This window comes from Schistocerca serialis, chromosome 3, assembly GCF_023864345.2.
Source record: "Schistocerca serialis cubense isolate TAMUIC-IGC-003099 chromosome 3, iqSchSeri2.2, whole genome shotgun sequence".
Lineage (NCBI taxonomy): Eukaryota > Metazoa > Arthropoda > Insecta > Orthoptera > Acrididae > Schistocerca > Schistocerca serialis.
In genome coordinates this window covers 362,844,594-362,868,039 of record NC_064640.1, presented here as the reverse complement: position 1 = coordinate 362,868,039, position 23,446 = coordinate 362,844,594, and the positions used below count along the sequence as shown (strand labels likewise).

Sequence of the window (23,446 nt, the reverse complement as noted above, 5' to 3'; positions counted from 1 at the left end):
ATTCTTCTGCCAGACAATGAGAAGACAGCATGCAAGGGGATAGCACATCGAGGTACACCACCATCCCTACAAACTTATTTGGCTGCTTTGTCAGCTGTGTCATTTCCCTGTATCCTTGTACCCAGGAAAAGACTGGCAACTTTCCTTGGTATTCTATCCACTGTAAGACATCACAGACGAGCTGAATCAAATGGTCTACTGGATACACTGAGCGGGTCAGAACAGACAAGAAACCTTGCACTGTGGTGGTGGTGGTTGTGGGGATGTTTAAGGGGGACTAAACAGCTAAGGTCATCAGTCCCCCAGTCCAAAAACAGGCGAGACATAAATGCACAAAGCAGGTAAAACCCCAAGGAGAAGGAGACTCCCCCCCAGGCCCTAAAAGAACACAAATGCGGTAACGAACACTACAGACACGAAGACACCAGACAAAAAGAAACAGAACAAAAGATGACTGGAGACTGGTTGACTGACCATGACAACAAAAAAGGGAAAGAGTCAACCAACCGACTACATGCTAAAAGCTGCAACCAAATATGAGAGACTCGAGGACAAGAGACACACAAAGGGAAAGGTGCAGGACCACTCTAAATGGAACCATAAAAAGGACTACCACGCATAAAATTTAAAACGTCGTCAGCCATGGAGGCATTGTCACATAAAACCAAAGGCAAAGTGCCCGGAAGATGAAAAGACTGCCGGAGGGGGCGCAGTCAGGGACACTCCAATAAAATGTGGGCGACCGTCAGCCGGGACCCACACTGACACAGGGGGGGATTCTCCTGACGCAAAAGATGGCCGTGCGTCAGGTATGTATGGCCGATGCGGAGCCGACACAGGATAACAGAGTCCCTGCGAGAAGACCGCAGGGAGGAGCGCCACACATCGGTCGTCTCCTTGACAGCCCGCAGTTTATTAGGCGCTGTCATGCCTCGCCACTCAGCAGACCACATCCCAAGCACCTTACGGCGCAACACCAGCTGCTGATCGCGAGCTGTGAAGCCGATCTCCAAAGCTGGGGCGTCGATCGCCCCTTTGGCCAGCCTGTCAACACGTTCGTTCCCCGGGATGCCAACATGACCTGGCGTCCAAACCAAGACCACCGAACGACCAGAACGGGCAATGGCAGAAACAGACTCCTGAATAGAGGACACCAGAGGAGAAGAGGGATAGCAGCGGTCGATGGTCTGAAGGCTGCTCAGGGAGTCACTGCAGATGACGATGGACCGACCTGAGCAGAAACGCATATACTCAAGAGAGCGCAATATGGCCACCAGCTCTGCAGTAAAAATACTGCAGCCAGCCGGCAAGGAGCGCTGCTCAACATGGGCAGCGTGAGCAAAAGCGTAGGCAGTGCGACCATCAACCAGGGAACCATCAGTGTAGACAGTCTCACAGTCCGAAAATGAGGCGAGGAGCGCAAGAAAATGGCGACGGAGGGCCACAGGCGGAACCGAGTCCTTGGGTCCCTGTGCCAAATCCAGACGGACGGACGGCCGGGACAAACACCAGGGAGGCGTAGGTGTACGGACCCGTAAGGGAGGCAGAAGAGGGAATGATCCCAGTTCTGATAGCAGGGACTGGACACGGACAGCTACGGAAAGCCCAGACCTAGGTCGCCGTTCGGGCAGATGGAGGACCATGGCAGGGAAAAGCAGGCGACGATTGGGATGGCCTGGCGAGCAATGCACGTGGACAGCATAGTCGGCGAGCAGACGATGGCGGCGAATCCGCAGCGGGGGAACCCCGGCCTCCACCAGTAGACTATCCACGGGGCTGGTGCGAAAAGCGCCAGTTGCAAGCCAAACCCCACAGTGGTGTATGGGGTCTAACAACTTCAACACTGAGGGTGACGCAGACCCATAGGCCAGGCTCCCATAATCAAGCCGGGACTGCACAAGGGCTTTGTACAATCGCAGCAGCGTGCAGCGATCTGCACCCCAAGACGTGTGGCTAAGGCAGCGGAGGGCGTTGAGGTGCCGCCAGCATTTTTGCTGCAGCTGAGTAACATGAGGAACCCATGTGAGCCGGGCATCAAACACGAGTCCCAAGAAGCGGCAAGTGTCCACTACTTCAAGCAGGTGGCCGTCGAGGTAAAGTTCAGGATGAGGGTGGACCGTCCGACGCCTGCAGAAGTGCATAACTCGAGTCTTGGCAGCAGAGAACTGAAAACCATGAGTCAGAGCCCATGATGCTGCCTTGCGAACGGCGACTTGCAGCCTGCGTTCGGCGACTCCCGTAGTCGTGGAGCTAAATGAGATGCAGAAGTCGTCGGCATACAAAGAAGGAGACACCGACGACCCCACTGCTGCAGCCAGACCATTAATGGCCACTAGAAATAAGGAGACGCTCAACACCGAGCCCTGCGGGACCCCATTTTCCTGTATATAAGAGGAACTAGAGGTGGCACCGACTTGCACCCGGAAAGAGCGGCGCAATAGAAAGCTTTGAAGAAAAGCCGGGAGCCGACCACGAAGACCCCACTCATGCAACGTGGCGAGGATATGATGCCTCCTTGTGGTGTCATACGCCTTCCGCAGATCGAAAAATACAGCAACGAGATGCTGACGTTGGGCAAAGGCCGTACGAATAGCAGATTCCAGCCGCACCAAATTGTCCGTGGCAGACCGGCCCCGACGGAAGCCACCCTGGGATGGAGCGAGGAGACCGCGCGACTCAAGGACCCAACACAAACGCCGCCCCACCATACGTTCGAGCAATTTGCACAAAACGTTGGTGAGGGTAATGGGACGATAGCTGTCCACCGCCAGTGGGTCCGCACCGGGCTTCAAGATGGGGACAATAAGACCCTCTCGCCATTGCGACGGGAACACGCCCTCGCTCCAAATGCGGTTAAAGATGGTGAGGATGTGTCTCTGGCAGTCCCTGGAGAGATGCTTCAGCATCTGTGCGTGGATGCAGTCCGGTCCTGGTGCTGTATCAGGGCAATCGGCGAGGGCAGCAAGGAATTCCCTCTCGCTGAAAGGAGCATTGTATTTTTCAGGACGACGCGTGCGGAACGATAACGGCGTCTGCTCGGCTCGCTCCTTGAGAGAGCGAAAGGCGGGGGGATAAGTTGCAGTTGCAGAGCTCTTAGCAAAGTGCGCAGCAAGGTGTTCAGCAATGGTGGCAGCGTTTGTGCAGACAGCGCCGTCCAAGGAGATCCCAGGGACACCCATAGGGGTCTGGTATCCATAAATCTGCCGGATCCGGGACCACACGAGCGAGGGGGAGACATGGGAGCCCAAGGATGAGACATACCTCTCCCAGCACTCCTGCTTACGCCGTGCAATAACACGACGGGCCAAGGCACGGAGCCTCTTAAAGGCGATGAGGGTCTCTAGAGACAGGTGCCGCCTATGACGCTGGAGAGCCCGCCGACGGTCGCGAATAGCCTCAGCAATCTCCGGCGACCACCAGGGTACAGCCTTCCTCCGAGGGAGGCCAGAAGAGCGGGGGATGGCAGCCTCGGCCGCCGAAATAATTGACGTGGTTAAGAAGCGGACCACCTCGTCAATGTCACCCTGTGGGGGAGACTCAATGGTTGCAGCGGAAGTAAAAGCCGCCCAGTCAGCCCTATGGAGAGCCCAGCGGGGCAGGCGCCTAGAAGAACGACACTGGGGTAGTGACAAATAGATGGGAAAATGGTCACTACCGCACAGGTCAGGGTGCACCCTCCAGTGGAGGGATGGGACAAGTCCGGGGCTGCAAAGAGAGAGATCGATGGCTGAGAACGAGCCATGGGCCACACTGAAATGCGTGGGAGCACCGGTGTTCAAGAGGCTAAGGTCGAGCTGAGCCAACAAATGCTCCACGGCCCGACCGCGGTCATCAGACAGTCCCACCCCATAGAGGGTTGTGGGCATTGAAATCGCCCAGAAGCAGCAATGGTGGCAGGAGTTGAGCCAGCAGCGCAGCCAAGACATGTCGGGGGAGCTCCCCATCCGGAGGAATGTAAACAGAGCAAACAGTAATAGCCGGCGAGAGCTCAACCCTGGCAGCAACTGCCTCTAAAGGCGTCTGAAGGGGTACTGGCGAGCTACAGACAGAGTGGTGAACAAAGAGGCAAACCCCACCTGACGCTTGTTGACAGGCAGCACAGTTCTTATAGTATCCCCGATAACCGCGAAGGGCGGGGGTCCGCAGTGCAGGAAACCAAGTTTCCTGCAGAGCAATGCAGAGAACAGGGGAAACACTCAGAAGCATCCGGAGCTCAGGCAGGTGGCTGAAATAACCGCCGCAGTTCCATTGGAGAATGGAAGCAGGAAGGGACTGGGAGGGCGTGAATGCGACCAGGAGGCAGACAGCGCTTCAGAGCCAACTGCCGCCACCGGGGGAGAGTCAGCTGAGTCCATAGGAGAGGCCCCCAAGGGTTCCGTGAGGGCGAGATCCGTGGCAGAGGCGAGGATCTCCACCTCATCCCCGGAGCCAGGATTATGTACAGCAGGTGGTGCTGAAACCGCCGGAACGTCCTTCTTGGACACATGCCGTTCCTTCTTCTCACGTCGGCCCTTAGGGTGAGAGGGCTGGGAGAGCTTCTCTGAAGGAGCGTCGGAGGCTGACGACGACGCAGAAGCCCTACGACCAGCAGGTGGCGGAACCTTTAGCCACTGGCTGACATCTCGCTGGGAAGGAGAAGAAACGGAGGAAGGGAGAGTCCCGAAGGACCCCTTCCGCGAGAGAGGAACCGGCGGAGGCAACGCCGGCGGAGAAGGAGGGGGAGGGATCGAGCCTCCCGGTTGTGGAGCAGATGTCACTCCTGAAGTAAGCGTGGGGGGAGCGACAGAAGAGGGTTTGCCCCCAACTGCTAAGGGGGCAACAGAGGAAGGCTTGCCCCCAGACACGAGGGGGGCAGACAGAGATACACGGCCCCGAGGGCCCACTGAAGGCGGCACAGATGAGGCGACAACCGTCGCTCGCGTGGGCGACGATAACGTGGCTGCAGCATAAGATGTTCGAATGGAAGCAGGATACAACCTTTCATATTTCAGTTTTGCCTCTCGATAAGTAAGCCGGTCCAGGGTCTTAAATTCCATGATCTTCCGCTCCTTATGAAGAACGGGGCAATCCGGCGAGCATGGAGAGTGGTGCTCCCCACAGTTGACACATACAGGCGGAGGCGCACATGGAGAATCGGGATTAGAGGGGCGTCCGCAATCTCGACATGTAGTGCTGGATGGGCAACGGGAGGACATATGCCCAAACTTCCAGCACTGGAAGCACCGCATCGGGGGAGGGACGTATGGCTTCATGTTGCAACGGTAAACCATCACCTTGACCATCTCGGGCAAGACATCACCCTCGAAGGCCAAGATAAAGGAACTGGTGGCCACCCTGTTAGTCTTGGGTCCTCTATGTACACGACGGACAAAATGTACACCACGTCGTTCCAAGTCGGCTCTCAGCTCGCCATCGGATTGTAACAAGAGGTCACGATGGTAAATAATCCCCTGGACCATATTTAAGATACTGTGGGGAGTGACGGTAACAGGGACGTCACCCAGCTTATCACACAAGAGCAACGCTCGTGACTGGGCTGGGGAGGACGTCTTGAGGAGGATGGACCCATTCCTCATTTTAGACAACCCCGCCACTTCCCCAAACTTATCCTCCAGGTGTTCCACAAAAAACAGAGGCTTCGTCGTAAGAAAGGAGTCACCATCAGTCCTGCTGCAGACAAGGTATTGCGGTACGTAAGGCTCCCGCTTGGCACTAGATCGGCGTCCCTCCCATGGCGCAGCCAACGAGGGGAACGACTGAGGGTCATATTGTGCAACATCAAAGTCTACTCTACCACGCTTAGAGACGCTGGTGGCCGTGTGACCACCAGCTTGGTGTGATTTATTGCGCTTCATTGCGCCACATCCGCCCAGATGCCACCTACTCCGAACGAGGGCTCTCCCCAAGGGCGCCACCCAGCCAAAGCAACGGGTACCTGGCCGATATCCCGTTGCCCAGAGTCCCTGTGCCCCAGCCAAGATGGGCACATACTCCTTGGCATGCATGGGGAGGAAACAGCTCTGGCATCTGTAGTGCGATCCCTGCGTGGTCAGGGGGCTACCACCAAGAGGGTACATGATGACCCCACCACAACGGACTGGCTACCGTGCTGGATTTTAGGTGTTGAAAGGGTCCACAGTTGTCATAGGCGCTAAGAAGAAGAGTGCGCACAGGGCGAGAAGGAGACAACCCAGAAGATGTTGGGCGTAGTCCCCCCCCCCCCCACACGACAATAGGTAACATGCAAGATGGTGGAGCATGATGGACCAATAGAAAAACACCACGTAAGGTGTCCTTCCCCAAATGGCACGCACTAACAACGGAAATTTGGAAAAAAAAGGAGGTCAAACCCAAGAGGGGACCATCACAGAAGGCCGAAACGTTTGAGACTCTTTTTAGTCGCCTCTTACGACAGGCAGGAATACCGCGGGCCTATTCTTACCCCCGAACCCGCAGGGGGGACCTTGTACTGTGATGCCTTTAAATCCACTCCAGTGCCATTACAATCTGTACATTGTTCCAGAGAGCATACTTGGAAAATATTATCAGGGAAAGCAGCTGAACAACTGAGTGCATTCCCTAGTTGGAACCTTCCATATATACAGCGATAAAACCACAAAAATATGATTTGTAGAAAGGTAATCTGGAGTGCCAGTTCACTTGTACTGTGGGAGCTTAAAGTCTCTCTGGTCTTCTGAAGATGTGAAGGCAGCAATCTGTTCCATCACGGGCTGCATATTCAGAGGTCCAGTACATTCAGTTCAATGAGGAAGTCTGTAGCATGTATCCCAATTGGGGCAATTCATGAACAGCTGCTCAAAGTAGGGGCCACCCGCTGCACTAAATGTTAATGACTAAGCCAACACTATGATTTTCAGGACCTGTCAAACCAGAAAGAGGTGCTGCCACATCCAGAGTGGTGATTCATTAGCCTCTGTGCACAGAATCTGAACTCAGCTGGTCCAATAGGCTCCACTCGACATCCGAATGCCTTCATGGTGAGGCAGGAAGTAAGTGCTGTTCCATAAAACATGCTGCTTTAATCTAATTGTGGCCCAACAAGTGCCGTATAAAACTGAGGAAGATGGGACCTGTCAGCTCCCTACGGCTTTCCACTGATGCATTTCAAAACATTCATTGTTTTGATGTTCTTTGTTCGCAGGTCTTTCAGGTGTGGGAGCCAAATTAATTTTGTGTCCAATAGTAGGCCCAAAAAGCACACATTGGCATTAAAATTTAAAATATTGTTCCCTATCATGAACTCTGGTTGGTTAAAACTTCGAGCATAGTTGAAATTGATACAAGGAGTCTTCTCCAGTGAGAACTAAAAGCAGTTTCACTGGCCCCAGTTTCCTGCCTCCAGACTTTCAGCTGTAGTTGCCTTACTGTCATCCACAAACAAAGAACTTGTAACAGAGCTCCTGCCTGCAGAGGAGATGCCATTGACAACGATTGCCAACAGTGTGACACTAAGTACACTGCTTCGAGGACCTAATCCTCCTCAACAAAGTGGTCAGACAAGATATCACCAATGAGATAGGGAAAGCACCTGTGCTTGAGGAAGGATTGAATGAAAAATGACAGATGTCCATATAGTCCCCATTCATGGAGTTGGTGAAGGATGTTGTACCTACAAGTGGTGTCATAAGTCTTTTCAAGCTCAAAAAACACACTGATTAAGTGGTTTAAATTTAAGAAAAACGGACGGTGGCCTCTGAATCTGCAATAGAAGTGGCATAGGTAACATTGGGATTCGTGGAGCCAGATGAGGTGGCAGTTGACCATACACTCGACAATCTTATTCATACAGCTGGTAAGGGTTACACTCTGATAACTGTTAGGGATGGTACAATTCTAGCCTGGTTTCCAAAACGGAATTAATATTGCCTACTTCCAAGTGGCAGGATACTGTCCATCAAACTAGAGCTGACTGAGAAAAGATATGAGCTCACCTTTGGTTCTAGAGCACATATGGCAGAGCATGGCACAATGAGTCTGATGCGATCCTGGAACTGACTGACTGGTTACAGACAGAGTTGACTCCAATTCATAGAAGGAAAATGGATGATTGTACATCTCCTTATTACACGAGAAGAGGCAGAACCTTCTTATTTCCACAGTTTGACGGAATTTCTGGAACTCAGGAGTTTGTTCAAATGATGCAGTGATGGTAAAAAAGTGTTCTGCTCTAAGACCTGAGCCACATCTCTATACATGTCCACCAAGACTCCATCTCTCAACAAGGCCATATGAGGATATGTACCACCCTTGCCTGAGATGATCTTTACTGATTCCCAAACTCGTGTAGGGGAAGTTGACCGATTAACGGATGTTGCAAATTTCTTCCACAAGTTCCTGATTTGTCATTTTATCGATCACTTTGTGTTCTTGCAGTCCTGAATGCACAAAGATTTACTGTAGTTGGATGATGTTTGAAGTTCTGCAAAGCAGTGTGCCTGGCTCTGACTGCCGAGCGGTATACTTTGTTCCAACAAGGAACAGGCTGTCTTCTGAGGTGGTTGTTAGAATGGGGAATGGACTCTGTGGCAGCTCAGTGGAATCCATCTCCTGACTTCACTTCTGTTGTTTGAAGATGGCTCACTGGCTGTATTGCTACCAATTTCTCTCATGGAGCATTCATTCATGTTTGCGGCATCCTGTCGATCACCATCTACTCAGCAGGTGGATCCACTCTGGAAAGTGGTCACTAGTACGCAAATCTGTGTCTACGTACCACTGGACAGAGTCTGCAAGAGATTGAGAGAAAAACCAAAGGCCAGTTGCTGAAGATTATCCTGTAGCTGTAGAAAAGTGTCCCCTCTGACCAAACGTACAAAAGACAGATACTTGCTGAACAGAGGAGGTGTCCAATAATTCAACCTCTGGAGCATGTTGTAGCCTAACCCCTTAGCACATTGTGTGCACTGAACTCCCTCATAATTAGGAACAGACTGGAGAGTATCCAGAACAGTTCTGTTAGTACATTTGCATCATGACGTGAAAGATATAAAGCACACATTGTTATTTTAACTTGTGTGAGAGCTTCCACTGCAAATGCTTATAATGACCATGGTAAGAGGGACGGGAGGGGAGGGGTATCTGTAACTGATGGAACAGCCAACCCATCCTTTCTGCTGACTCCAGTAACATCACCCTTTCTGTAGGCGGCAGTAACCCCTTAATGCAGGTGTGCTGGTGACATTAAAATGAGTATCTTGTAAGCAGATGCAGAATAGTCTCTCCTGGGCTATGAGCCACAATTCTTCCAAATGTGATTGGGGTCCATTTAAGATCCAATGCAATAGTCCCTGTGGGAGCCAATGATTAGTGTGGTTGACCATGTCCCTCTTGCTCAGCAGATGTGATTTACCCCAGAGGTCAGGGAACTTAAGAAGGTGTCTGCTTCATGGTTCCTCCTTGTGGGTATTAATATCCTGAATAGGAAAATCATCAAAGTTTCCGAGAAATAACTGCAGCCAGTTACCCTTTTGTGATTCTTCAGTTTTTATTTACCACAACTGGGTTTGAATTGCCTAACAATTCATCAGACAGTACACATTTAATGAATGTTTGAGGCTTTGTGGGAATTTTATAGCTGTGGCAAGATATAGAAACAAAACAAGCAAGCACTGAATGTGGTGAGAGTTATTTACATCATGAGATTGAGTTGAAGGCATTACTCACAGTTATTAGCATCTGTCAGTTTATTCCTGGTGCACACATTCCTGTGGAAAACATAACTTATGTTTTCCAGTAACATTAAATCTATAGCAGGTGCCCCAGGAGTTTCCTGCTAGAGACTGTATTATCTCAACAGCCACTCACTCCATCAGAACATAACACACCTTCGGGTTGAGTTTCTTTTATAGAGATGTACCTTCCACGGGGTCCAGGTGAGCCAAGGCTCCCATTCTCCAAAGCACACACTGTTCCACTATCACGCCTCATAATGGTCCCTGAAATATTCCCAAAGTTCACTGTAGAAGAGGTCTGGCTGCGCTGGCCAGTCCCCACCTTGGGAGAACCAACTACTGCTGGCAGAACACCCCAGTGAAAAAAACAACCGCTATCCCTTCCCTAAGTTGTAGGACGCTACTTGTTAGGACCCTCTACTGCAGTTGTCTAGCCCTGCCAGTAGCTCCATAACTACTACTGGCATAGTCCTCAGTATCACTGACATGTGCAAACACTCCGCCTGGTACTGAAGGTGTCTGCAATAAGGCAGTGTCCCCCAGGAAGGCTGTGTCAGTAATTCCCTCTATACGGATGCCAGCTGTCCCCTTGTGAGACAACCATCACTTCACTACCGTTACAGCCAGTCAGCTCAACTTCAAGATTTGCCCATAAGCCTGTTGCAGCCATGTTGCACAATCAAAGCCATGGGATGGAGTGAGACAAGAGCTAGCAGTAGACATCTGCAACAGCAAGCCTATGAGTTCCCCTGTGATCTAACTTTTCACAGAACTTGGCAATCAACTGTCATTTGTGCCAAGAAGGCAAAGGAGGATACTATGGATGCCAGCAGGTAAGATATACATTCTATTGTATAGACCTGGAATAAACCAAGGTAGTTCTAGCAGTGATAAATGAGGTGTCTGAACCACCCTTATCTGATTTTCCATCTTAACCTAGCAACCATTTGAAATAAAAGTAACCGAGTTTGAGTATCTTTTTTAGTTTTTGGGCAGTGGTGTGGCAAAATTATAAAAATTTATGCATTTATTTCCCTCATCATCTTATTTAAGTTAAGGTATCTCAGTTTCGCATAAAACTACAAATATTAAATAGAAAACACATTTCTGATGTCCTGCAAAATAATACTTATTTCACATAAATAATATTTTGCAGGAAATTGTTTCCTATTTAATATTGTCACCATGTTCTGTCAAGCACTAATGGAAAATTCCATCAATATTAGAGATAAAAAGATAAAATCTGGCTGAATTATGAATGAAGGTTTGGGAATTGCACCAAATGTCTAAACTGAATGGAGACTGGAAAATAAAATAAATTTTGAGAGGGGATTTAGAAAAGTCCTTTGACTTCTGTGAAAAATTTAAATAATATACCTTGATTACCAAGGGAACTATTCAAGTTTAAGTTGGGGTCACTATGGAAATGATCACCATATTATTTCTCCCTTTGTTTTTGCCTTGCTCTTGCAAGAGATATTGTATCAATCTAGATTATGTTAATTACATTTTTTTGGTTCGTGACAACAAGAGGGACAAGTGAATTATTTTACCAAGGTAACCCCATCTTTAGACTTGAAATAGAAAGGGTGTATGTAAGTAGCCTTTTTGTATTCCGAAGTCAAGGTTACAAGTATTTTTCTCATTCTAGTCACATAGCTGCCACATACTATGTTGCTTTGTGTTGAACTGCTATTGCATTAAAATAACTCAGTCTATTTTACTTTTAACAATGCCACATTTAGATATGTTCGAGACTATTATTTCTTTCTCTGGACAGTCATGAGATGACTTCAAAAACTGAGTGCAATTAAAGCAGACAAGAATTTTCTGTCTAGGAACATGTCCAACAAAGAAATAGTACAATATCCTTATGACAGCAAACAGTCACTATGCAAATGAATTATACCCAATTAGTAGTACTGTTTTCTTTTAACTTTTCTGGAGTCTATTTGTAGCACACTGTCTTGGGCAAATGAAGTGTTAATAATATCAGACATAACAGTTAAGCTCTGGAATAATTGGCAACGTCAAGGCTGTGGCAGTCTAGTGGGTAGTGCACTAGACTTTGACCTTGGAGGTCTCAGGTTCAGTCCCGAATAGAGGCAGGGATTTTTCCTCATTCCAGTTCTTCCAGAATGGCACCAGGTCTACTCAGTCTGCTGTCAAAATAAGTACTGGTGATCTATCCCATGGTAAAAACCGGCCAGTAGGAGGGATCTGCCATCCCATCCCCTCCTAGTGCGATGGTAAATAGAGAGACTGCACTCTTACTTGCTGTCTGGCCAACAGTCCTGTCAAACTTGCACCAGAGACTTAAACATTACCTTTATTTATGATGATGTAGAACACCACTATGCTTGCACTCACACTATCCAGATGGTTTGGAATTTAAGCCGAGAAATTTTTGAACACCCAGTCTCCTAAGAGCCTTGACCCCACTACATTCAATGACTGTTACCTCTAATAGTGAAGTGGGAAGTAATTAAATTGTGAGATAAGAGTTTAAAAAGGCACATTCCACAGTATCAAAACTGCTTGCAGAATACTACTTATAGGCAAGTGCAAACAGAACTTGCACTCTGAAGGTTTTATACAAACTTAATTAAGTGTACAGATAATTCATTTATAGGTTTTGATGAGTGATTTTGCAAATATTGAAATATGTGACATAAACAGACTTATGTTTTGATTGCATTGACTCAGAAGCTTAAATTTTTTACACCACGGAGGGACAGTAGACTTTAGTATTTGACATAAATTTCAGTTTGATACCTCTACCTGTTCCTGAGAAAAAGAGACATTGACAAGAACGTGTTCTCGTAATGGTTTCATTTTTGCAAACTGAGGTATGGAAACCTAAAAATGAGCAGTAAGTGTTTACATGTGAATTTTATAATTTTCTCTCTTCAGCTTTGGTGAAACTTTCTAGTCAATAAACACATTCTTCATAAACAGATGAATCAGCAAGACACTAAGTAGTGTTTCAATATTTGAAGCTGAACCACTGCAGGCTGTGCCACCATCATGATATATTGAGAATTTATACAATGTACTTTGATGCATGGCAAATAATTTTGTTGTATTAATTACTGTTTCCAAAACACTACAAATGTTCATGTTTTCGGTTTGTTTCATGTTCAAAGCAGAGGCTTGAGGCTCAGCATCCATGAATGGTTTGCAGAATTGAGGTACTGTACCACATTAATGCTGACCGGACAGGCAATCCTTGCAAGAAGATGCTTTTAGCTGTGTCTAGACGCTACTGATCATTAATAAAATCAAAAAAGAAAAGAATGAGATCAATGTTCTAGCAATCTTGTATTAGCTCATTTCTAGCCATGTTTGTTTCCACAACTCTGTTAACCATAGAACAGACAGGCTGGGTCTCTCCGACCCAAGTGGATTTAGTTTTAAAAATATCCACAAGAAAACACTACTTTTGTGTTTCAGTTAACGTTCCTAGGGGCCACTACTTGTTTCATCATTTCTCTGTGTGCCAGCTGATTGCTGACATGGGAAGAAACATGTTCTGGGTTTAAGAGACCTAGTCTGTCTGTCTATGTTAACTTTTTCTGCTTATGCACTTATCTTGTTATACTGACTGTGAGCAATAAAACAGGTTGAAAGTGGCTTGGCAGCACCCACTAAGGCTGCGTTCACACTGCCGGCCGGGCCGAGCCAAGCCTGGCCGGGCCGCCGCCCGCTTTGATATCAAACTCATGGTTTTGAACTGCGGTGTTCACACTGGCGGCTGGGCTGCGCCGACACGGCGTGAGCCTCCCGGAGCCGAGCCGGTGACATCCCGAGTGTTTAATATTGCCGGCTCGAGCCGACCGCAGGCGCGAGCCTGTGGAGCAGCACTACAGCTTCTACAGTAGACGCATCACACGTCTCCCTTCTGCTTTCATCACAAGTGTGACTGCACACGTCTTTTATTTTAAGATGTTACCTCACATTTCACAATCAGTGAGGAAAAATTACGTTTATTATAATGATACATGCAAAATTACTTTTATTTCATTTATTTAATCTACTGTATTTACATGCATTTACAACAATAGCTTGCCAGCGATCGCGGCATTGCCGCCACTGAATAGTTCGCGTTTACTTGTAAACAGAGACAGATATGAGTGTCACTGAGGGACAGAAATGTGTCCCTACCAGACGATAATGCATTGTAAAGTCATGCTGTGGCAGTTCCTTATCAGTGGAAATAGAACCACTGAGTCAAAGGGCATTATCTCAAAACTCTTCGCCTATCAATCTGTCTATCTTACAAGGTAATGAATTCTGTGAGGTCATCAGTGGCTCCACCTGATGAACCATCACCACTGTCAAGCGCTGCATCATGAAGAAAAAAGAAGAAAAAAGTTGGAAAATTCTGAAGGAGTATTTCTGCGATTCTTCGTTGAAGGCACAGCAAGACATTACCCAAAATGACGAAGCTAATTACTTCCTAATGATTCTCAGGAGTCCCATAAACTCTCTTCCCCTCAGAGGTAAGCGTTTGTGAAATTTAAAATACAAAAGCATGACTACAATTAATTGGAGGTAGTGAATGCTGTACAAAGTTCTACCGCAAACCAAAAAGTGTGTACTAACGAATCTTACCTTATCGTTATACACAATTTTTCTTCTGCTGTTATACTTCTGCGAAAATTTGTGTTCTGTTTAGAAATTTTGTCTTGAATGTTCTGCAGCACATACTGAAATGTATTATGAATCATTCTGTAATTTGAGTAAAATTTTTCAGGATAGTTTTTAAGTTCTTCATATAAAGAAAAAAACTCTCCTAAATGTCTGTCGCTATTTATGGGATGAATCCATAACCTCATAGTTCTTCTGTACTTCAAAACTCAACGAGTTACTGCAGAGTCAAAACAATACCAATAAAGAGTGAAGACATTGTTCTACACGACAGCACAGACTAGCTAAAGGCGAGCAACTGTTGACTGCAGCTGCGTTTTCTACTGACTTGCTTGTCAGCTGTCGAAGGGTGGGGACCTTTTTAAATTTATTTATTTGGCCTCCTGCCAGCCATTTAGCCAAAGAGTGGGGATTACCTTGACAGTGCAGCGCAGCCCGCCAAGGAAGAAAAAAAAAAAAACAATGAAGAACAATGAAACGCACATCTGTGCTGATTTACAGTAGTTTCATTAACTCTCCATTATTTTTTCTGTCAAAGTAGACAACGAGACTACAGAATTGCACTTCAGTTATCTTTTAGTTCGAAATACGAAATGTACATCATACTAATTGTAGGACGTTGATGACAAATAATTGTTTGTCTTTTGTGATGCAACGTGTGGCCAATTATAAAAGCATAGCAGATGATTGTCCAGTAGCCGAGGGAAAAATTCTTATAAATTTGGATTTATCTAGAGAATGAAACCATTAAAATAATAAGAGGGACCGGCACTAGGTCTGCGCTGATCACTAGTAATTAGTTTTTTTCTGTCCTGCATTATATGACTACACTAAACCAAGCTGTAACCGCGCAAACTCCGTGGCTTGCGGACGCGGCACTGACGCCACTGAATAGCTCGCATTACTTGAGACCAGAGACAGATATCAGTATCTTTATCATTTCAAAAACTTTTTGGTACTTTTAGCTACATTTCATTCCCAACAATGCATGGTCTAAAACGGATCTAACAGTAAGCTACCCGGTACATAACTGTTTCACTACAAGATTTGCAAATCAAGTGCACAACGTTGACAAATAGCATCATTTCACAATGACTGTTAGGAAATATGGAAAGATAAATGATTCAATACGAAGCTAAGATGTTGCACTACCACGTGTACAAAAATCAGATTCTTTAGCTGCATACTTTCTTCAAAATCGGTTGGGAAGCGTTACGAAACTAAGAAATCACGCGAAACGAAAAGTAGACTTTTTCTTTTTTCACGACGTAAGTAACGCTTTTAAGGAAAAAATAAGTTCATAAAACGATGTGGCGAAGTCTTATATACCGCTAAGAATTTTTAAAACATGAAAATCGGAGAAGTGGATTTTCCCCCATTTCGCCGTCCCGGCGCGGCGCAGCGCGCAATATGAATCCACTACTCGTCGGCCTTAGCTGGCTGGCTAGGCACGAGCCGAGCCAGTACGCGTCAGCCTGGCCCGGCCCAGCCGGCAGTGTGAACGCAGCCTAAGTGAGGAAGAAATCGTAAAACTGTTATTAGAAAGCGATAATGACGATTCGGATGTAGATCTTAATTTTGTTCCTTTAAGCGATCATGATACAGAAAATGAAATGAGTGACAAATAACTGAAAAGCACAGCTACCATCATTATTTCTGCCTGAAACATGGGTAAACTCACTCCAACACTATTCAAGAGAGTCTATCAACTAATGTGTTTGGTTCTGGTCCCTCTTCCAATGAATCATCACCTTGCTATTCGTTGAGACACGGACTAACTAAATGGCTCAAAACTTTTCCCAACCAAAATGTCCATAACAATTCTCACAATATAATTACCCATTTGCCTGGTGTCAGTTGGGAAGCAAGAAATGCTAACACCATTGTGAAGGTCTGGAAACTGTTCATTGATGATGATTTGCTCAATTTGATAATAAAGAGCACAAATACATATATAGATCATGTAAAGTCTCTTTAGAAAAATTACCCAAATACTGCAAAAAACTTGAAAGAAGAAGAGTTCAAGGCATTTTTGTGTCTCTTATACATTTATAGTGTTCTTCATGGAGGCAAAATGAATATCACAGAATTTTGGGACACTTGGGGCACAGGAATAGAAATTTTCACTCCAAGTATGCCACCGCGAAGGTTTAGTTTTCTTTTGAGCTTATTAGACTAAATACTATTCACACATGGAGGAACGAAAAAAGTGATGATAAGTTGGGCCTTGTATGTGATGTTATGGTGAGACTCACAAAAAGCTGCACAAGGCATTACAGAAGTGAATACCTTACAGTGGATAAAATGCTACTGTCTTTCCAGAGACATTGTTCTTTTGTTTTTTCAGGATGTGGATTCCTTCAACACCTGGGAAGTATGGAATAAAAATATTTATCAAGGCAGATGCAAAAACATACTATGTATAAAATTTGGAAGTATATATGGGGCAACAACGTGCAGATATCTTCCAAGTGAGTAATGCAGCTGATGATGATGTGATCAGACTTATAGAGCCAGTGAAGCGAACAGGAAGGAATATTACCCTTGATATTGGTTCACAAGCTACACTCTTGCTAGAAAACTTTCCACAGATTGTGAGCTTACACTTGTTGGAACACTGTGCAAAAATGAAAGAGAAATTCCTTTGGAATTCTTACCTCACAAGAAAAGAGAAATACATTCATCTACATCAGATATAAAGATGATTTCACATTGGTGTCACATGTGCCAAAGAAAACTAAAGGCATAATTTTACTGTTATCAGTGCATACAAACAATAAAACTGACATTTTCACTCTGCTCAAAGGAAGCCAAAAGAAACAGAAATTCTGAAACAGTCTGCTGCCTGAGTTATCTTTTTCCAGCACATGTTCACTGCCTTGCTCTGATTTCCTTCCATATTAAGGATTGACTCTTTCACAGCTTATTCACAGTAACTACCAACAACCAAGCAGACTAGATATTTGGTTTGGACAGATGTAAACTCTGCCTCAGACAAATCAATCGTACCTAAATGAATTATAAGACTATGTTAGCAAGTCTCCCATTAACACACACACACACACACACACACACACACACTCTCTCTCTCTCTCTCTCTCTCTCTCTCTCTCTCTCTCTCTCTCTCTCTCTCACCCCCCCCCCCCCTTACACACACACACACACACACACACACACACACACACACACACACACACACACACACACACACACACACTATACTGGCATCCATATTTGATCCCCCCACTCACACATGCTATACTGACATCCATATTTGATGACTTTCTTCTTCCTTCTTTTCTCAAATAATCTAATGAACACAATGGGATCATGAATCAAAAAACCTGAATCACTCAAAAGTATGCACTCAAGCAATATCAAAGACTGCCTTCAAATGTGCTTTCTTTAATTATTACTTAGTAACCAAACTCTGCGAATAACCAAGTTTAGCTTTTACCATTCAAGAAATTTTAATGACAGCCCAACTTCTATTTGCAAATTAATTTCAGTGTGACATAAGAAGGCTTCACATTACAAATGTCATCCACGTCAATTTAAGTTTTATTTACTCTCCTTCACAAAATTTGTTTCCTATTAAGAGCTATGTTCTTGATGATCGTATGTTCAAATGCAATCAGTTTTGGGGTCGATAAATCCATCGCTAGGCCCCTTAACGAATATCATAAAATCATAAATGATCTCATGGTATCTGTGAAGTGACCTGATAGAGTGTATCAACTCCAAAATCAATCATGTTTGAACATATGATCATAAAAAATAAAGTTGTTAATGGGTAATAAATTTTGGGAATAAAGAGAAGAAAATAATATTTCAGCTGAGCAGGTCCAATCCATATTTTACTGAAGTCCCAAATTATTTAAGCGTTGGTCCAATCTACAGAAAAGTCAGTTTTGGAACTTGCCTGTGCTGCTTCAAGATTTGGAAATGTGAAATCACACATTTCACACACGTATATGTCCAAGAAATGTGTGTTGTCACATGAAGTCTCAGTGCCAGTTTTATTATTCCCAAAGATTTGACATCTTGGTGTCTGTGGGGTCTTGTCATATGTCTGAAAACACAGTACAATTATGAGTTCTCATTTTGTGGGTTACTACATACCAAGACAAAACGTCTGATTTAGGAACTCTGATTTTAAAAGTAAGTTTAATATTGTCTGCATACTGCAATAGAGACAACATGAAGGCATATGTCCACTAACAAGTAAACTTCTGCAAGTTCTTTCATGCAGACATACCCCAGCAAATCGACTTCCACAAGTTTTGTCAGGTGGGAGAAGTTTCTTGCATCTTGTTGGACGTACTAGCTAAACCTGCCAGTTGCTGGAAGTTTTTCTCAAACTTGCAGAAGTTGTGTGTGCTCAATACTGGTATGAAAATATCAGTGTCAAAAAGGAGAAGGCACAAACACAGCTGGGATGAAACAAGTGTACCATTGCAGACCCCAAACACACATAATTGGGCACCACAGCCAAGGAAGTGTGAAATGAATTTACCAATCACTTTGTTTCACCAGATAGGGAAGTAGAATGGCAGTACAGACAACTTTAAATTTTAAATGCTTTTTAATGTTAGCATGAACATAAATGCATTACATTTGTAATAAAAGTAATAAATACTGTTTGCAAAAATCTAAGAGTACTTAAAAGGCCATCTTGGGGATACATACTGCTGCATTTTTGTATTCTATTTTTGAACATTTGATTGCATAATACACAATACATTCAAAATAACTTATAATATTCTCAGAAAATTTTCAATCTGAGTGACATCCTCTGACTTTACGTCATTCAACAGTGTTCCTTGATAACTTAAATCTGTGCACCACTGTACCCATTTCTTTATTCAAACATTTCTTGTTTTGTTAACTTTTTGTTTTTGTAACAATTTGTCTTTAATAATAATAATAATAATAATAATAATAATAATAATAATAATTATTATTATTATTATTACTGTAATTATTATTAATAATAAGCTTTGTTTTTAGGTGTGAAATTGTTAATTTCCACCTGCCCACCTCACGAAATAGCTCTAGTGAAAACATTTCTCATAGTACTTGCAGGAAATTCCTGGAATTAACTTGCCCAAGTGAGTTGCAGAACTAAACTTGTACAAGTTTTTGTTGTAATGTAAAGACCTCAACAATACTTGTGGAAGTTAATTGTTAATGGACAAATGCCTTTAAGTAACATTACATTTTTAATGATGATTTTGCAATAACATACACACTAAGTACAAAATGTTAGTAACTTTATAGGTTATTTACTCACCATATTCTCACTTCTGAAAGTTACAACAAGCTTTCCTGTTTTTTTGCTGTAAACTGACACAGTGTCATTCCATGTATCCACATATGTCAGTACTGAACTTGGAGTATTTGTCAGATCAGTACAAAATCTAAGCATAAATTCACAGCCATGGTATGTGTAACAACGACAAACTAGACTCTTCAGTAATGCTAACCATTTCTGAAATAAAGGACAATCATTTTAAAAAAGTAGTAATTCCTTTCAAATATCTAATTAAAAATATATATAAAATTACACGATCCCTTGTACATGTTTAAAAATTTTCCAAGAGTTTTAATTCAGAAAAATTATAAATACAGGATGGCTCTCTTCAGTCTGAAGACTTGTTGGATGCAGCTCTTCATGCCAGTTTATCCTGTGCAAGCCTCTTCATCTCTGTGTAACTTCCATGCTCTACATCTATTTGAACATGCTTACTGTATTCCAGCCTCTGCCTCCCGCTACCATTTTTAACTCTGCATTTCCTGCCATTACCAAATTAACAATTCCTTGATATGTCAGGCTGTGTCTTATCAACTGATACTTTCTTTGAGTCAAGTTTACCGTAAATTTCCCTTTTCCCTAATTCAATCCAGTATATCCTCATTTTTTATTCAGTACTCACATCTAATCTTGATGGAGTTAATTATTTAGAATGTTTCTTATCCTCTGCATGTCTTTCTGGTAAGATGCAGTCAACAAAACTAACACTTCCAAAACATAACAATGTAGATATTAGCTTTTTGATACTGTTACATATTTCACCCTACATTCACCTTACATTTTTATGATGTTAAACAGTTATTCTGAAGCAATACGATAATCTACCTTTAAGGTAAAGTGCAGAGTGCATTTAAATAAAATGCATAAGGTGCCAAACTCTCACTATTCATCAGACAAAGAGGAATCAAATCCATACGACAAACTGCACCTGGACTACTATACTGTGAATAACGGGTGTGCTAACACAGGCTGACGGTGGTGGAAAGGCCAGAAGGGTGAGAAAAGTGAAGGCAGAAGGTTAACAAGAGAACAGAAAGGTGGGTGTATCAAGCCAGTATGATAGAGGTACGGGGGGCAACTCCCAGTGGTGATGAAGGTGATTAAAGTTATGCTTACAGTGAAGGGAGGAAGGACAAAGGAAGGACTTAACAGGGAAGTGGGTGACAGTTGGAATTTTAAGAGAGCAACATTTGAATATGGGTCTAAGTCAATACATAAACACCTAAGAAGAGTAAGATATATACAAAAACATATGTTAAGGACACAGAAAATTAAGAAGTTATTAAGCTAAGAATGTTGAGAAAATAAAAAGGGATTCAAGGTGAAATGTACAGAATGATGCAGGATCACCGAGAGAAGAGTGGAATAAGGTAGTAGCAAATACTGAGACAGGTTTAGACCAGACGATTTGCTGGACAGTAACAAGTTCTGAATGTTTAGTTTCTACCAGCACAGTATAAAGGAGTGGGTGCTCAGTAGGAGATTCAGGTGATTAAGACTGCCACTTGAGAACCGTGTCTTGAGACAGCAGCTATTTCATCTGCTAGCTCCAATGCTGGCATGACCATCAGTGATCTGTCCATTCTCTGTTCAACCACAGGTAATGCTGCTCAGACCCAAAATACATATTTTAATAGCTGCTCCACTGAATTTTTGCGTGTGTGTCGAAACTGCACTTGTGGTAACTGCACTCCAGTACAGTCAAAGGTTCCACTGCTTATAGAGCATTTCAAGGAACTTGCTTTAATTTGGACCTCTTTCACTTTTCCTCATTATATCATTACGCCACTTACACATTTATGGTCTGACCACATGACATCAAATCTCCTCAGCAAACTAACATCCACTTCACTTTTGAGGAGGAGACAGAAGAAAAGTTGCAATTTTTAGATGTTTTAATAGAGCATAAATCACATGCGTGGCTTGGTCGCTCTGTATACTATTGTGTTAGTGTTCGGAGCTTGATCGATTGGTGTCAAACCATTGTATGAAAAGGTTTTGTATGTCATATCGCTAAACCAAAGAAGTGTTAAGCGTAGCTTTTGTTGTAGCCCTTCATTAGGAATACACACACAGTAGCTTGGCCATAAATCCATGTTCAGCCTGATGAATGAGCAGGCTAAGAAGATGTGTTACATTTTGCAGAGTTAAATAGGCTTGACAATGCAGGCAACAGAGTCAGATACAGCACTATGCTACACATTCAGATACAGCACTATGAGCATGTTTAATGACTGCTATGATTTCTGTTTTTATTATTCCTGTAAAACAGAGACATGTTTGGAGCATACACAACTCTTAACTGGCGTGACTGGCAATAGTATCCGCAAATGCTGATCGTATTTCAAGAATGCTGCTATACTTAAATGACTATATCTTTAGAAGTATACATTGTAATTTTAATTGCATATGTCATAAAAGTAACATTTTAGCAATTACTCACTGTAAATAACTTTTTGCAGGTACTATTGTATTTTCCGAATAAATTCAGAACTACTGGCAAAGACACATGTTCATTATCAGAGTAAGTACTTACATTACTAACACTGTGAGGCTTCTTTAATGGTATGGAAAATGGCAGATCCGATGGCCACCACAAGGGTTCAATAGATCCCAGTGGTTTCTCTCTCCCAACTGAACATGAAACCATGAAAGGTATGAATTTTTCCAGTTGTCTCTGTAAAGAAGAAGATACATTCTGAAAAACAAACTGTGTCCGATATGATTTTATTGTTATTTTTCCTACTATATAAGAAAGTTGTACTTAAGAATGTCTTTCAGGAGGAACTCTATAATCTGAGCATCTCTCTCACACTAATGCAACAAGACAGACTGCTACACAAGTATCTTCCTCCTATTTACTTGACTCCCTGTGATATAATTCTCATTGAGCCATTTCATTCTGTACTCAAAGATCTATAGCAAGCTTCCAATTACAAAATCTGAAGTTTTCTAATCAAATTGTTTGCATAATAGAAGTTGTTTCTGTTGTAGAATAACACATACTTTTCATTATAGCAATGTAATTCTTCTAATTTTATATTTCTTTCATCAAACATTGCACATGTATTTACTGAAACAGCTGTCAGCGTATTACTCCAGTTTCCACTTTTCATTTTGTTTTTATGGGATCATTCTCAAAGTTGCTGTCATATACTGTCAGTCATTACCACATTTCACTAATAGTGAGATTTAATGGCGGATAGCTTCAGTAAGTTAATCCCACCAAACCTGACACACGAAAGTGCCTCATTACAAAATTTCAATCACCTTAATATAATGCAAACTAAATTTGTCAGTGTGGAAGGTTCAGGTACCTGAATTTAGAAACCTACTTTCTGACACACAATGTTATTTTAATTATAACATGAATATGAAAATAATAATTACTTTTCATACAGACTTTCTGTAAAAAGTAGGTCTAGAAACTTGAGCTGAAATTTGATTTGAGGTACACAGCAATCACTCTCATAACAGGGTTTGCTTGATGGGGTTAAAGGGATCAGACACTGAGATCATCAGTCCCTCCATCCTATGTGACACGCTGGGAAGAATCCTCAGAAAGGAAGGACATAGACAACAAATCCTGATGAATCAGATTGTAACCTAAAATCAGTAAGCCCAAGAAATAGAAGCAAGAAGAACTGAGAGAGGGGTAAGAGGGTGAAGATGGAAGAGCTGCTCCACCCAGAAAGCAGCTGGAGGCTCCCAGGATGCATTGTGTGAGAGGGACACACCCTCTGCATTCAACAGTAATTTCCTCACTCTGCATTACCACAAGAAAACTAGC

The 23,446-nt window shown here is 43.7% G+C and overlaps 1 protein-coding gene across 1 annotated transcript in view; it reads right to left on the bottom strand.

Annotated features, from left to right (window-relative positions):
- Positions 1-23,446, bottom strand: part of LOC126470173 (uncharacterized) — a 271,424-nt gene that overhangs the window by 53,962 nt on the left and 194,016 nt on the right. The window contains exons 5-7 of the mRNA XM_050097819.1: positions 22,193-22,333; positions 19,636-19,833; positions 18,265-18,414 (exon numbers count right to left, since the gene is read on the bottom strand). Coding sequence (XP_049953776.1) covers positions 18,265-18,414; positions 19,636-19,833; positions 22,193-22,333 — 489 coding nt within the window. The remainder of the gene's footprint in view (positions 1-18,264; positions 18,415-19,635; positions 19,834-22,192; positions 22,334-23,446) is intronic.